Here is a 16,381-nt window from a genome sequence, read left to right as displayed (position 1 = left end):
GCTGTGTGGTGTTTTTATATCCTGAGCCTGTAATAATAAATTAACAATTTGTCACAGGAGTAACCTAGCATCTTGTTTTGATTTAGAGCTAGGAAAGTAAGCTCTTTACAGCAAGTTCATATTTACCTCATTTCCCATTCAAAGAGAAGCTGCAGCAATGCACGAAGGGCTGGCTCAAAGCTTTTTTACAGCCATGACTTTGCCTTAAGGACATAAAACTTCCTGACGGCATCAGACTGTAGTCCTTCTTACCCAATATCCTGTCTCTTGACAGTGGCTGGTACCAGAACTTTTGGGGGAGTGGGTGTACAACAGGTCAGTAATGGAGTGTCTTCCGCTCCCAGCTTTGTTCCAAGCATGGAGTTCTGGCTCTGACCATTTTGGCTAATAGCCATTGATAGACTTATCCAGTTCTTTTGTGAACCAAGTTATACTTTTGGCCATCAAAACATCCTATAGTGATGAGTTCTACAGATTAACTGTGCACTGTGTGAAAAAGTACTTCCTCTAGTCTGTATTAAATCTACTGCATGTTAATTTTGTCAGCTGACCCCAGGTCTTTGTATTCTGTGTAAGGGTAAGCAACACTTATCTGTTCACTTTTTTGCATAGCCCTCTATCATATCTACCCTTAGGCATCTCTAAGCTAAACATTTTAGTCTCTCCTCCTATGGAAGCCGTTCTATATCTTTGATCATCATTGTTGCCCTTCTCTGAACCCTTTCCATTCTCCTATATTTTTGCAATAGGGCAACCAGAACTGGACACAGTACAGAGGGTGTGGATGCACCATGGATTTACATAGTGGCATTGTGACATTTTCTGTCTTTTCTAGCCCTTTCCTAATGCTGCCTAATTTTTTGACTGCTGCTGCACATAGAGTAAATATTTTCAGAGAACTATTAATGATGACACCTAGATCTCTTTTTTGGATGGGAATAGCTAATTTAGAACCCATTGTGTATCCACAGGTGGGATTATTTTTTCCCCACTGTGCATTACTTTGTACTAACATAGAAATTCATCAGCCAGTTTTGTGAGATTCCTTTGTAACTCCTTGCCATCTGCTTTGGCCTTAGCTATCCTGAGTAATTTTGTATCATCTGCAAACCCTGCCACCTCATTGTTTGCTCCCCTTTCTAGATCATCAGTGAATATGTTGAACAGCACAGATTGTTGGTGAATCCTGCTGTTCACCTCTCCCTTGTAAAAACTGACCATTTCTATCATTCAAGCAGTTAATGATCCACCAGAGGACCTTCTCTCTTATCCCATGACTGCTTAGTTTCCTTTCATTGTGTCCAATGCAGAAGCCTTAGGACAAGAGTTACTTTTGTGTTCCCTTCTGTTTGCTTGACTGGATGGAGTTTGACATTTGTTTAGTAGGGAGACTCTTGTAGCATGAGCTTGCAGAGGTGTCACTGATTTCTTACCCTGGAGGGCAAAATAGCAAGGGAAACCTAAGACCCCTTAGGCATATGCTGAATGAGATTGCACCAACTGCCCCATTGGGGAAAGGATCAACACCAACATAGATAAGCCAGGGTTAGTTAAGGGAACAATTACCTTTGAGGTCCACATTTACCCACCCTGAGAAATGCATGAATTCACATGACTGCCCCCAACATGCTCACATAAGACACTGCACAAAAGGCAGCTTATTAGAGCTTGTTAGCAGCCCAGAAATAGAGGAGGAGATGTTTGGAAAAATTTCCTTTCACAACCAATGTGAATTAAAAGCTCTCAGGTAGGGCCCAGTTCACCCACACATCTGCCTTGTGACTGGCACCTGCACAATAGGCTAGTATCCTATGCAAGATCTGACTGAAGTATGGTTACATGGAGCACACAGCTGAGAGACTCCCACTTAACCCCTCTCATGGATATCAAGGCCCAGCTCCCCACAGGTATTTAGGAGCATGTTCATTGATTTCAACAGGAGATAGGCTCCTAAATACCTCTAATGATCTTGGTCTTATTCCCAGTTGTGCCGTCCCCAGAATTACAGGGACTGCTCCTTCAGTTACAGTACTGGATACTGCTCCTACTTTAACTCCTCTAGGCTATACAGACAGTGTGTTTGCAGTGCAGGGAGTAGCAAAGCGATGCTTGTTCCCAAAACAGACCTCCAAAAGATGCAACTAGAGCAACAGTTTAATAATATATCACTTCAACAAGCATCTACATAGATAGTACAAAAATATCTTAAAAGCCTAGTGTATTTTTAAAACCACAACTTCTTGGCATGGGTGCTAGAGATTGTTGAAACAAAACAGAAGGGGGATTAAGATTTCATCTTGGCACCCATGACATGACCAAAAATTGTATTTGATTTCCATGCTATGTACAAAAATCACATTTGCCATGACAAACTATCTTAGCTGCATACAGAATTTCATGAGAGGTACTAAGGAAGCTCCAGTTTGGCAGTTTTACACTTTTGGTGGTAATAACACATGGATGCCCCATGCTTTCCCTCTATGTCTTCATATCAGAAACTACTGTGGCTGTACTTAAACTGCTTGTTTGATCACGATCACCCTTCCAGCAACAGCTTTGAGAAGTAAAGTTTTAGCTCCTTGCAGTTGCTTAGCTCCATGGCACCCATTTATAATATTCCAAATAGCAGCTATTTTTAAATATCTCAGGGTCAGAGTGGACTCCCAATATATTCCTTGTTAGACTAATGAGCCTTATGCCCAGGATTTGGGCTGATTAACTGGCATTGGTTAGCAGGAAGTTGTAGGAACAACCCTGAGGTCTGGTGGCAAGTTGCTTGCTTCTCAGGGTACAGCAAGATAGCACCAGCAGTGCCTTTGCATGTACAGTAGTCTCTCCGTGCATCAAAAGGAATATAACGGCAGCTGGAAAGGAGGACACTGAAGTCAAGAGACCGTGGCAAGTTTTTATACCCACATGAGCAGAACTCACTGCTAAATTTCCAGCAGATTATCAGGCTAATGGGAGAGAGAGGTACCAGGCGAAAGTTGGTCAAGTTACAGCTGTTATCCCAAAACTGTCGCTCCCAAGGGAAAAGCAGGAGGACCATTTCCACTCAGCATTGTCTTTGGAGGGAGGCTGGAAGAGTGAAGTCTGAATAAAAAGCTTTGTTAGCTAGTACACCAGGCAGAGGTGTAGGTACACTATTTTCCTATTGGAACAGGAGAGTTCCAGCAAGATATGTTCTTATAAAATCAAGATCATTCCACTGTACAGAATTTCTTCCTACACAGCAGCTAGCCGCCCCACTCCCTAACCAACAGTTATCATGCACCTACATCACTGCACAATTCCTGTAGGACTTGACTGTATATCATTAGACAAGCTATAAGCCCAATTTCTCCTGCCCTGCTGTAGACAGCCAGAGAATGCAAGACAGCAAAGATTCTGACTGTGTAAAGGCGTATTCTACTGTCTACCTATGGGATCAGAGAGAAAAGAAAAGCTGAAGTGATGTGACCAACTTTCTAAACTCTGTATGTTAGGGGACAGACTAAGGACAAAATAAAGTTAACACAGATGAAATGTCAGGGGCTCTCCTGAAAACAGCTGCAGTTGCCAAGCTGCCACAGCTCTAACAGGACCAGTACTCAGGGCTCCTTGCATTCTTTTGGGGACATCCCTTGCTTCCAGTCAGGTCAAGCGCGAAATACTGTAAACATGGAATTACTGTAGCACAATAAAATGCATCCTTGTGCCATGGACACTACATTTGAACAGTGTTCAGCCATGCACACAACTAGCTCCTGGAGTTCAACACAATTCTAGGGCATGATTTCAGAAGGGAACAGAACCAACCTTCAGCAAGAATGTGCTTATCACCAGCTAGAGCTCCTTCCTCTCCAAACTACATCTGAGCAGGGAGATCAGCAAAGCCCAGTACTAGGCAATACTGAATTGATCTCGGTTATTTTTACATTTTTCTTGAAGGATTGGGTAACAGTTAACCTGCCTTTCCAAGCTAAGCAAAACCCATCTCCATGTTATAGCCCAGTGATGGGTATGCAGGTGCAGGAATTAAATAAACTTCAGGACAACTGGACACACATGCTTGTTTTTGCATGAATCGGAGAAGTCAATGGAGCTGAGGAAGGGGAAAGAGTTAACCCAGATTGACAGCAGCATAGAGCGTGCTCTTCCATTTCCCATCACCCACTGTCTAGCTTCCAAAGAGATAAGATGGTAAGCATGCTATCATTTTTTGCAGGGAGGGGCAGGCAGACTGAGCTGTTCTGGGATGCCTGCTCCTTTGTCTATGGCACTAAAGTGCCAGTTTCTGTTTGGAGAAGGAATTGCATGAGAATGGCTCCCCTTACATGCCCAGTAGCTCTTTAAACACAGGATCTCATGATTATAAGAGCATGTGTCACCTACTGCCCAGTAAAGGCTCATATGACAGACAGGAAGGTAATCACCAGAGTTTTTAAGGTGCAGCTGGATGGGGGATTGCCTGGAAGATTCAGCCTTTCGCTGAGGACAGATGGAATCTGCTCTGCAAAGGGAGAGAAATGGCTTTCAGGATTCAAAGTAAACTGTGAATCCCGAACAGCTGCTGTCTGCACTCAAACTGGAATCCTGCTCCAGGATACCATATTCCAGGTTGTACTACACAGAGAAGAAACCCACCCACTTCCATCTGCCCAGGGCACTACTTTCCAGAAAGCCTGCCCCATGTGCACCAGATACCTACAGGTAGCTGCAAATTCCATACTAGCCAGAGAAAGGCTTTGGTATCAGAAATGCTGGTACGATGCCAGGGATAAGTTACAGTTATTGTCACTATGGAAATGCATCCCGGACTGGATGGGCTGGTAGTGCAGGTTTCAGTCATATGCACAGACATTTCAGGCACCCTTTCTGCCACACATACAGCCTCAGTGCATTTTAAAGTTCACTGGCTGAGACACCAGCTAGAGAGTGAGAGAGGAGAATACCTTCTAAATGGTGGGATGCCCAATGACTTTCAAAACGTATGATAAGAAAGGATCTGGGATAGTGACATGCAACACTCACAATTTCTATTACCAGTGCCAATGCTACAATTCCATTAAGGGGATATATAAATAACACGGATAAGTGATCATCTGCGTGTAACATAATGGCAAGAGTCTAGGGAGGAGTGAAGGCAGAAGAACAGATCTACAACAGTATTTCTGCCATGTACTCACTCTGCCACCACCCACTGCAGAATTAGTTGTTTCCCCAAACACCTGTGTCCATTTCTGAGCATGTTCTAAGACAGCCTCTGACAGTTCTGCCTCCATCCATTGATAGCCATGAAAATACCATTTTCCTGGAGGAAGTATGGGCTTTCCTATTACCGGAGAAGAGAGAATACAAGTCAACTAGGAGCTTGACGAACCTTGTGTGCACTGGAAGAGGAGAGTTTATATCGGTCAGTCTTGTGCAGCACAGCAGTGGGCCTGTTCTCAGATCTCTCTCTTGCAGGCTGTTCATGGGGTTGCAACTGATCCTGAAAACTGCAGTGAGGCATTTTGAGTGGGATAGGGAGTCAGATCGACAAGCAGACACTGAGGGTCACGACCCTCTAGATTGATTCCAGCACCAACAGAACTCAGGCACAGAGAAAGGAAAGGGAGGAAAGTTAACGGCAGTGTTGCAGGGAGCGGGGGGCTTGAACCCAGGAGGACCTGAGGAAGCAGAGTCTGTCAGCACAACCCACTGTTTACTAAGTGGGAGGGGGTGAGAAAGGACAGAGTAGTCAGTTCTGTGTAGTTTCTATGAAGACATTCCAAGCAGGAATCCCCCAGCAAACCCTCCAGTCAGGATAACGTTCTTCTTCAGAAATGTTATCACCTGGGCAGGGGGGAGAGGACAGTCAAAACACTCTAGAACCAGTCACTCAGGTCAGATGAGCACTGAGCCCTCCCACCCACTGCACCCAGCTTGCTGCTATCCCTACCTAATTCAACTAATGGCCAAAATTAATAGAGGAGAGCTAGTGCTATTCTGCCCCCCTTCCACAGGAGGGGAGGCAAAGACGTGGCCCTCCCTACTTCATTCATTGCTTGCACACTATGGCATCACAACATGCTGCAGACATTCTGACCAGCTGCTGAACGTGCATTAGGGACTTCAAACATTTATAGCTGTACCACAATTAACAGTCAAGGATCTAGAAGACAGGAGAGATGGGGACAAATGCCCCCTGCACACACTGACCCAGAGTGTAGAGGGAATCTAGAGTGACTGATCCACTCTTATACTGTGTTATATGCTTAGCTGTCTTAATTGCTCTGAGGAGGTCCTTCTCTGGATTCCAAGGGATTTCCCACAGGGCACTGTATGGTGAAACACCATCTGGAAGCCATCTTGGTGATCTCACAGGACATCTAACAGATTTGCCCACTACCCTATCTTGCTACTGTGTAGCTATCCTTAAAGAGCCACAGAAGTAGTTCCCAACCCTTCTCTCCAGCATCTGGATACATCCAGGCAAAGATCTGAGAAGAAGTGGTCTCACCTCATCAACCCTGCTTTTAACTTCGGGGGTCAGTTTGCTGCCACTGCTGTGAAATTTCAGCTGCTCCTTGGCTTTGCTCACATCCTGCTCTACTAGCTTCCAGTCCACTTTGATGTATCCGGTGTGGTTCGCAATCTACATTTGAGGGGTGGTAAGAAATATGAAGTGAATCCTGCACAACCTTTAGCTAGCAAGACCTTCCTTTCCCTCCTGCCACATTGCTAACCCAAATAACACACTCAACTCTAAAGTTGCAGGATGCATCCTAAGAGTCTCACAGGACATCTAACACCTCTCTCTAGTAAGAGAACTAGTCTACTAACTAAATTAATGGAAAGGGAATATAAATGGGCTAGAGGCATGGAGAAATTAACTCAGTAGTTCAGTTACATAGGACCCCTCAGCTTACCTCTATCTGTAGGATCCTCCAATGGAAGTTCATATGCAGAGATTTTTACATATTGTTTAACATTAACCTATGTCAGCCTCTCTGCTTTGCAATACAGAGCTGGCACCAACTGCATTTATTAACCCCCAAGTTTGTTATATTGGTATCATTCAAAGCCTACACGCAGCTGTCACATTCCAGCTCTCCTGCTGCTATAGGAAGGCATGGTTTATTCATAGCTTGTCTCCGTATAAGTATTTTGTCTTGTCATGGTGGGCCAACAGTGAAACGCTGCCTGAGCAATGCTTTAAAGAGACATCCACCTTTAACAGAACAAGGAGAACTAGTGGGGTGAGGGAAAGCAGTTATACACGATTTAAGTGCTGGAACAAACAAAGAAGGGGATCACTAGGTAGGGTCCAGTGGTTGCATTCTGTCTCACATACAACAGTGAAATCTAGATTTCAGTTTCCTGCCCTCCTGGCCCAGAAAGCCAGCACAGGAAACTCTGCCCTGCTCCAGGAGGGTAGGATTTTTAAAGCCAAAGAAAATATAGTTGAGAAAATGAGTAATTTCTATTGCTGCACTGCCCCCAAAGAATACATTAACAGGGGGCTTCTTGTCCCTAACCAGGCTCTGGAGGGTGGTGCCCTCTGAGGCCTTCCAGTAAAGCTAAACTCAGCCTGGCTGAACAGACATGGATAGTGCCCTGTGAAGTTCAGTGCTGCCCCTTGCCTTGGCCAGTAGTCGCTACTGAGCACATGGCTTCCCTCCAATGCTCAGTCAAGAGCACACAGTTTCTGCGGTGCTGCTAGTCCAGAGAGGAAGAGGCCCAGTCTGGGATTTGAAAACAGGCCTTAACTTCAAAAAATCAGCAGCTTCAGACAATGCAAATCTGACTCAGTTGCAGCTATTAAAAGTGAAGAAGCCCCACCCACTGTGATGCTGCATGCCTGTATAAAGGTACTAATGTAACTCCACTACCATAGTATATGAGCACCTCACAATTTGCAATGTATTTACCCTCGCAGCACCTCAGAGGCAGGGCAGTGCTATTATCCCCATTTCACGGAGAGGGACCTGAGGCCCAGAAAAGTACAGTCTATACTGCAATCCCAGGTGTGATGGCAGCTTGGGCAGCCACATACCCACATTAGCTCTAGTCACAGTAGCACAGCTAAAAATAGCACTGTAGATGCAGTGGTGAAGCCTTTGCCACTACATCTATACTGCTATTTTTAGCCATGCTAGTGCAGGTATGTCTGCCCGAGCTGCAGACCTGGACTACAGAACAGACATATCTAAAGTGACTTGCCCACAGTCACACAGGAAATCTCTAGCAGAGCAAGAAATTGAATGTAGGTCTCCTGATACCCAGGCTAGTGCCCTAACCACTGGACCAGCCTACCTCTCTGTGCAGCTCAGAACTATCCCCAGGAGCAGTCTTCACAAAGCCTAGACTAACCATACGCACCTGAAGTAGGAAAAAGCCACCACCAACTGCTGTTGCTGCCACCTTTCCAACCTTCTGAAAGATGAAGCCAGTACACCTACAATCAAAGGAGGACAGGCCAGAAAGTGAGTTCAACCAAATACCACACACACACTTTGGCTTTCTATAGATACTCCATCTTTCTGCAAACACCACTCAGACTCCAGAAACAGCCTCACTGACCAAGAAAGATAGATGAATAAGGAGAGCCAATTTGGGATTAGGGAAAGGAAGGGCAAAGCAGCCATCTCTGTGGGACCCCACAACAGACTGTAAAACTGAGTCCCTTTAAATTTTCACATGCATATCCTCATTCCATCTATAGATTTGTATCCCTTTACCACTGATTTTCTGCCAAGTTTTCAAATGACATTAACATGGGATTTTTTTTTTGATGGTCATTTCTGACCAAGAATCTTGGATAACATCCTCTCAGCTGAGAGAATAAAACTGTAACTGGACTGGTATTTTTTTCTGGCCGCTTCTGGAGCAGAGCGCTTCACATGTGAAGCAGATCCTGCACATTCCAGGGCAGTTGTTTTAGTTTCTCAAAAAGGGAGAAGATAGTTTGTAAAGATAAAAGTTTAAAGACTGATAGTCTTGAGTAGATGTAGGTCTAGACTATTTGGACTGTGCCCCTTTATGCTTCCACCTGGGTGTTGTGGAATTTTTCCCCTCTACCCACATGAACATCCCCGCCATCTAGACATAGATGAACACAGCTCTCACTACTTGGTTAAGCAGTAAGGAGACATATAATTAGGGCCCTACCAAATTCATGGTCCATTTTGATCAATTTCACAGCTAGAGCCGAGCCCCAGAGAGGTCTGATCTGCCCCCAAGAGAGGCAGTGCAGGGAAAGGACAAGTCCTGTCCCTCCCCAGCCCAGCCAGGATTTGCAGCTAGGAGCCCCCCAGCTGGGGCGCTTCCAGCATGGGAGAGATCAGATTTCACAAGGAAGGGCTTATTTCACGGTCTGGGAAACGTTTTTCACAGCCATGAAATTGGTAGGGCCCTGTATATATTGTCTGACATCACCCACATCAAGTATTATTTCAGGTGATACAGATGCACTACTCAGGTTATAAAACAGAAGAGCAATCCTTTTCCAAACAGGTGCAAACGGCCAGGACACAAGACAGAAGTTACAGGCTCATACTGCGAATAGATACATATCGTAGGGGTACATCTTATGCTTTAAGTGGCTTATCTTTGGAGTAGAATGGGGAGAACTATGGCAAAAAGCAAAAATGTGCTGGAAAAGCAGTCCTGATTGTACTTCCTGATTTATACTATATCTTAATTAGAAGAGAGAACACCCCAGTGGCACTGTGGATAGCGGAATATTCAAACAGGAAGATCTAGAAGTGGCCTCAGAGTCACAAGCAAGCCAATTCTTCCTCTCAACAGCAGAAGATTTGCTTCTGAGTACACTGAACCCTTTAGGTCAAACTCTTCTCAGAAGATGAGACAAGAAAGTTCTGTGGGAAAATACTGTAGCCTGACTCCCAAGAGACAATGCATAGGCCCAGTGCATAACCCCAAGGTTTTGGTCATCCTAGAAGACTCACAAGCATCTGTCCGAAAAGATAATTAACAACTGGAACAGCTGACCTATGGATGTGGTGGATCCTCCACAACTTAAGAGCCTTTAAAATCAAGACTGGATATCTTTCTAAAAATATACACTTTACTTCAATTACAGGCTATTAGAACTTCATGCAGTGATTCCTGCACCAAATCCATGGCCTGTATTATGTAGGTGGTCAGACTGGATGACCATAATTCTGTAGTAAGAGGCGTTTCATATGTAAGACACGGGAAGTAACTGTCCTGCTCTACTCAACACTGGTGAGGGTCTCAGCTGAAGTACTGTGGTCAGTTCTGGGCAACACACATTTTAAGAAAAATGGACAAATTGGAGAGCATCCAGAGGACAGCAACAAAAATGCTTAAAAGGTTTATAAAACCTGACCTACAAGGAAAGGTTAAAAAACTGTACATATTTAGTCTTGAGAAAAGAAGATGGGGAGGGGGCAGGCTGCAAAGGAACATTCAGGAAGTGGGCAGCAGGGCCTGGGCCAGCCCCCAGGCAGGGCAAGGAGGGAGCTCTGCCCTGCCACTGGCCACAGCTCTGCCCCAGTTCCGCCTTCAGCACTGTGCAGTAATGGGAGGGAGGGGGCACAGCACAGACAGATTCCATTACTGGTAAGGGGGTGGGGGGGCGCGACAGGAAAAAATTTGGCACCACTCTGTTAAGGGCTGTTATAAAGAGCATATTGATCAATTGTTCTCCATGTCCACTGAAGATAGGACAAGAAGTAATGGCCTTAATCTACGGCAAGGGAGACTTAAGTTAGATATTAGGAAAACATTTCTAACTTTAAGGATAGTTAAGCTCTGGAATAGGCTTTCAAGGGAGGTTGTGGAATCCCCAACATTGGCAGCACTGGACAAATACCTGTCAGGGATGGTCTAGGTTTACTTGGTCCTGCCTCCGTGCTGAGGGATGGACTAGATGACCTGTTGAGGTCCCTTCCAAACCCACATTTCTATGATTCTATAATGGTCCTTTCTGGCCTTAAATTCTATGAAAAGCTCATGTGACTGAACAGGATATGCCTGAAGACACAAAGCTCAGTCTAATCTCCCTTCACCTCTGAAATGCTGTTTGCCACCCACATGCATATGCTTCATGGGATCTCTCACCAAACAGATGCGATCTTTTGATGTCTAGCACTCCATCCCCATTCATACATTAAAGAAACCCTATGCCTGCCAATGGGAGCAAAAAAACAACCACCCCACCATGACTTATTACCATCCAGTGACTCCTCCAATCACCAGCTGAGTTGCTACATTGTATTTTTCAGCACTTGAGCCAGAGCTCCGCCCAAAGAGCTTGCGCCACCAGGGCTGATTTTTGGTGTACTCTGCCAGGTCCAGCACCTCGCAGGAGTCCTCCTTCTTTGCTGTGAATATGAAAATACACATGAGCATAGGTGTATCTAGTGTGGCAATATGATACTGAAGGGCAGAGACTAGGTTTATTCTCTAGTCAAGCGTACTTCAACCCACTGTTCTTAGCCAGTAGCATTCAGATGAGGAGCCTTTGAGCACGGTAAATGGTACTGTCCTGATGAAATTTAAGAAGCAGGAACAGAACCTCCTTAAAGAGAACAGGGGTGGCTTTAGTCACCCGTTCTCAGCTCAAATACAGTCTTACAAATTCCTAATATAACATTTTATACTTACATAATGTCTGCCTCAGATCTCAAAGCACTGGGCAAACATTCATAAACAAAATTTCATATCCCTCTCTGTGGGGTTAAGCAAATTTCCCATTCCATCTTCCCAGACAGGGAAAAAGAAATAGAGAGGTAAGCGACTTGCCAAAGACCACTCAGTATATCAATGGCAGAAACAGAACACACGTCTTCTAATTCCCAGTTTGTAGCTAAAATGCTGAAACCATCCTTCCCATCTCTGAATTATTTAAATTAAATTTTATTGGGAAGAGAAAAGCTATGGGTCTTTCATAAATTGCTACCAAGAAAAAAACCTCCCCCCATCCCATGTAAAAAAACCCAACAAAAAATCCAAAGAATTCAGCCTCAGCCATCACTTTCCATTGTTCCTGGGAGTTGCACTCAGTGCACTGCTGTAATGCCTAGCTGTGATATAGTCAAAATAGACGTTCATCCCACGCTTACTAGTTTTTCCATAGCTTTCATTTTCTGGCTCTCTGAATGTTTACGTGGCTTGGTTTTTAAACAATTGTACTTCTGATTTTTCATATACGACAGCCTCCCAAGAATAAGAGGCCCAAAAATGCCAGTTGCACCATTTCTAGAGATCCTATTTTTGTCCTTCTTGTCCTTCTCCAGCAGAGATGGTCTACTGCACATCTTAGCACTGCAACATACAGTCAACATAACCCTGCGTCCCTGGGTATTCTGGAGATGTTAACAGATGGCTCGTTTGCAGGATGCATCCTAAGAGTTCAAATATGCTAGTTCAAAAGCCTAGAGACAGGGACCAAAAGATGCCAAACTTTTAAAAATAAAATCTATTGGCAGATGGACATACACCAAGTTTTAGCCTGAAGCAAAAAACTTTTACAGCTGAGGGGATTTATAATGAAAATGTTGACTCCTTAACTGTTAACTGAAAGCACTGGAAACCATATGATTACAATATAACATGCTGAGTCAGACAAACAGTCTCAGATTAGCAAACTCTGTGTGTATCTATAACATGGAGATGAAATACTACACACAAGAGGCAAAAGCTGAAAAGATCACAGTGGACTCGTGTCTTTGGCAACTGGGGAATACACGCCCTGCGGAAGTAGTTACTTGGTGAGTTCAGATGCCAGGTATGCTATGTTAGATCAGTATCTCAGATGTCCAGGCAGCTGTAACAGTTGCTTTTTAAAAAAAAAAAAAAGGGGAGGGGGGGGAGAGGGAACTGCTATCACCATGATGTCCACTAATTTTCCCATTCCCTCCCCCTAAATATTCCTCATTACAGGACTTGGAATGATGATAAAAATGGGTAAAAGGAAGACTGCACAGAAGTCCAATTCTCTGTGGATGACATTATACTACAAGTAAGGATGTACAGATAAGACAGAAGGACATCTGCTCATATACTGCCAGAACATGGAATCTCCTATAAGAAACATTTACTCTGAATGGACCCAGACTAGAAATTTGAGTCTGATTTAATATTAAAGATACCATACTACCTAATCAACATTAAAAATTCACAATCAAGCAGTGATCAAGAGCCAATTAAAATGATGCTTTAAAACATTCTAAAACTTACAAACTAAGGTAACTTTAGCTGTTTTGAAACCACACTCCGAGTTTACTATTCTCACTGATGGGGAAATGTTTTCATATAGGTAAGGATGGTCCATTGACACCAACCATTTGTCTGAAAAAAAGGATTTCACTAAATGTACAAGGCTATATTTGCCATTGTCAAAGCAGCACAATCTACATTACCAGGTTTTAAAAAATGAAAACCACAGAAACCAGGCTAACAGCAGCAGAATTAGCCCCAGTTAACCTTAGCGACTACCACGTTTATTTTTAAACGCCATTATCTTTCACTGGGAGAGAGATCCTGTCTGACAGTTTACACAACACGTTTTGTTGTTTACAAGCTGTTTTACACCAGGCTGTGGGCGGGACGGGCGGGGCAGAGAGGGGCTGACAGCGGCAGTCCCCGTAAAAAGGGACGCTCGGACACACCGAAGGCTGCATACGTGCCCCCATGCCGAGCAGGCCCAGGCAGAGGATTGTGGCCTGACCCCCGCGCCGGGAGCCCCAGTCGCGGACCAGGCCCTGCACAGACCCAGAACAGAGAGCGCTCGCCCGCTAGGAGCGGCGCTGGCCTCGGGCTGCGAGCGCCTAACACCCACGGTTGCGGGCCGAGAGGGTGCTGAGCCCAGTCAGGCACTAGGACGGGGCCGAGGGACCCGAGCCCGGCCCAGTGTGGTGGGGAGCAGCGGCCTCCAGCAGAGCCCCCCCGGTCAGGCCCGCGAGCTGCGCGCAGGCCGCAAGCGCGAGACCCCAGCAGGGCTCTCACCTCCGCCCGCCGCCATCCCGCGCGCTCGCTGCCGCGCCCACCGCCGGCGCTTCGCCTCCTGCTGCTGCCGGATGAGCGAGGCGCAGGAGCGGAGCTGGACACGTGACACAAGCTCCTCCTCCTCCTCCTCCTCCCCCATCTCACCCGTGGCGGACTCCGCCAGGCCCCCGCCACGTGACACCTGAGCTGAGACACGTCACACACATACCCTGGTCATGTGACCTTGATTCCCCACCGACGTACCCTCGGCGTGTATTCGTGATCCCGCCCGTCAGCCTCCTGTGTCACGTGATCATGATTCCTTCCCGCCGATGTACACCCAACTCGTGGTCATAACCACCCCCCCACAGACACAGCTACAGCGCGGCATGTAACCCAGGCTCTGTGGGAGGCCCCACCTCAGTGGGTTCTAACGGGAATCCCCCGCGTTCTTGCCTTTGCCCAGCCTTGGAGGGTGACCTTGGCCTCTGCCCAGCCCTTGTGGGTGGGGGGTAGGCTCAGTGATGAGCTGCCAAAATCTTAACAACCGGTTCCCTCCTCACCCCATGAGGGGGTCCTGCCCCGCACCCCGGGACTCCTGCCCCATCCAACCCCCTGTGTTCCTTGACCCCCCCTCCCCCCCCCGGGACCGCTACCTCATCCACTCCCGTCCCCTGTCCGACCCCAGAACCGGGCAGGAGGGGCTCGTGGGCCACTGTAGTAGGTGCCCGTCCCGCCCCTAGGAGCCAGAGGGACCTGCGGGAGGACGAGGTCGGGAATCCCGGCGATGTTTATCTGGGGCGGCTCCCGGGAAGCATCCGGCAGGTCCCTCTGGCTCCTAGGTGCAGGGTAGCATAGCTGGGGGGGAGTAGGGGGAGGAGCCACTCCCCCCACTGATCACATCAAAAGTGGCGCCTTAGGCACCAACTCTGTGGGTGCTCTGGGGCTGGAGCCCCCATGGGGAAAATTTGGTGGGTGCAGAGCCCCCACCGGCAGCTCCCAGCCCGGCCCCAACTCACCTCCGCACCACCTCTGCCTCCTCCCATGAACGTGCCATCCCGCCCTGCTTCTCTGCCCCCTGCCCCCAGCTTCCCACAAATCAGCTGTTCACGTGGGAAGCCGGGGAGGGCTGAGAAGCAGGCAGTGGCTTTACACTCAGGCCCAGGGAGGCGCAGGCGAGCTGGGGCAGGGAGCGGTTTCCCTGCGTGCCCCCCGGTTTACCTGCTGTGGCGCAGGAGGCTCCCCTTGCGCCCCTCCGCTCCAGCTCACCTCTGCTCCGCCCCCGCCTCCCTGGGTCTGAGCACGAAGCTGCCGCTTGCTTCTCAGCGCTCCCTGGCTTCCCGCGCGAACATCTGATTCGCGGGAAGCCAGGGGGGTGGAGAAGCAGAGAGGGGCAGCATGTTCAAGGGCAGAGGTGGAGTGGAGGTGAGCTCGGGGCGGGGAGCTGCCGGTGGATGCTCTGCACCCACCAAATTTTCCCCGTGGGTGCGCCACTTTTGGCTGGTTGTTAAATTTAGAAGCCCTTTTGGAACCTGTTGTCCCGCAAGTCCCCCAGAGTCCTGACTGGCTTCGTAAGGAACAGTTCCAGAGCATCGCCCGGGGACTCCGTGACAACTGGTGGAAGTGGTGAGATGTACTGCACCCCGTGGATGGCGAGAACAGGACACCTCAGCCGGGTTCATTTTGGGTGGCCCTGGAAGAGAGAAGGACTTTTGCAGTAACAGGGTTCCCCTGGGGATTGCAGCGAGCGGTCCCAGGGGCGGAGGAGTCTGCAGCTCGACCCTGGCAAAGAGGTGGTGACCTTGAGAAGGGTTAGCACACTAGGGGTTCTCCCTGGAAACCATGGGGAGCTGAGAGCACACAGGTCTCTGAGTCCACAACAACTTGGGAAGAGTGGAGTAATGGCCTGTCACCATCTCCTTAAGAAGGACATTGTAACCCTGTGCAAAAAGAGAGGGTTGCACATTGGAAAGTTCACCAAAGCACAGTTAATCGTGCCACTGGAGGACGATGACCGCTCTAAGGAACATATTCCTGACCCAAATGGGGCTATAGCAGGATCTGGGAGCAGCTGGAGTGGTAGCCAGGCATTCCCAAGACTCCTGTCACCGACCAGACGGGGGTCTTCACGATCAGGTTCCCCATCGGGGGATCAGAGACGGACGGGATTGGAGCTGAGTCGAGAGAGCAAGAGGACTGTGAGAGACAGCGAGAGTCCAAGAAAGAACTGCAGAAGCAGCAGCAGCAGCATGAACTGGCGATGGTGGAGCGGTGAGGCTTAGGGGACCTCGCAGGGGTGAGTGGGGATAGACCCCAGGGTGCCAGTTCCGCAGGGAACCTCGAGACTAAATTGCTGCCCCTGGTTACGGGGGGGGAGGATGTAGATGCCCACCTCACTGCCTTTGAGCAGGCTGGTGATTTGAACTAGGGGGACCCTGTG

The 16,381-nt window shown here is 47.5% G+C and overlaps 1 protein-coding gene across 11 annotated transcripts in view; it reads right to left on the bottom strand.

Annotated features, from left to right (window-relative positions):
• The window catches only part of FUNDC2 (FUN14 domain containing 2), a 31,582-nt gene extending 17,364 nt beyond the window's left edge, over positions 1-14,218 (bottom strand). For 4 of the 11 annotated variants that reach the window (XR_005226689.2, XR_005226690.2, XR_005226692.2 and 1 more), the window contains exons 1-6: positions 13,963-14,133; positions 13,195-13,305; positions 11,186-11,336; positions 8,347-8,422; positions 6,485-6,619; positions 5,363-5,817 (exon numbers count right to left, since the gene is read on the bottom strand). Coding sequence is in view for 7 of the 11 variants with exons in the window: in XM_037908395.2 (XP_037764323.1) it covers positions 5,740-5,817; positions 6,485-6,619; positions 8,347-8,422; positions 11,186-11,336; positions 13,195-13,305; positions 13,963-14,101 (690 nt within the window). In the remaining 4 variants the exon portion in view is untranslated. Of the gene's footprint in view, positions 1-2,136; positions 5,818-6,484; positions 6,620-8,346; positions 8,423-11,185; positions 11,337-13,194; positions 13,306-13,962 lie in introns of those variants that run through there. The other 7 variants (XM_037908402.2, XM_037908403.2, XM_037908404.2 and 4 more) reach the window with 4 other exon arrangements.
• Positions 14,219-16,381: the final 2,163 nt, after the last annotated feature.

Source organism: Chelonia mydas, chromosome 9 (assembly GCF_015237465.2).
Source record: "Chelonia mydas isolate rCheMyd1 chromosome 9, rCheMyd1.pri.v2, whole genome shotgun sequence".
Taxonomy (NCBI): Eukaryota; Metazoa; Chordata; order Testudines; family Cheloniidae; genus Chelonia; species Chelonia mydas.
This window is presented reverse-complemented; position numbering and strand designations above follow the sequence as displayed.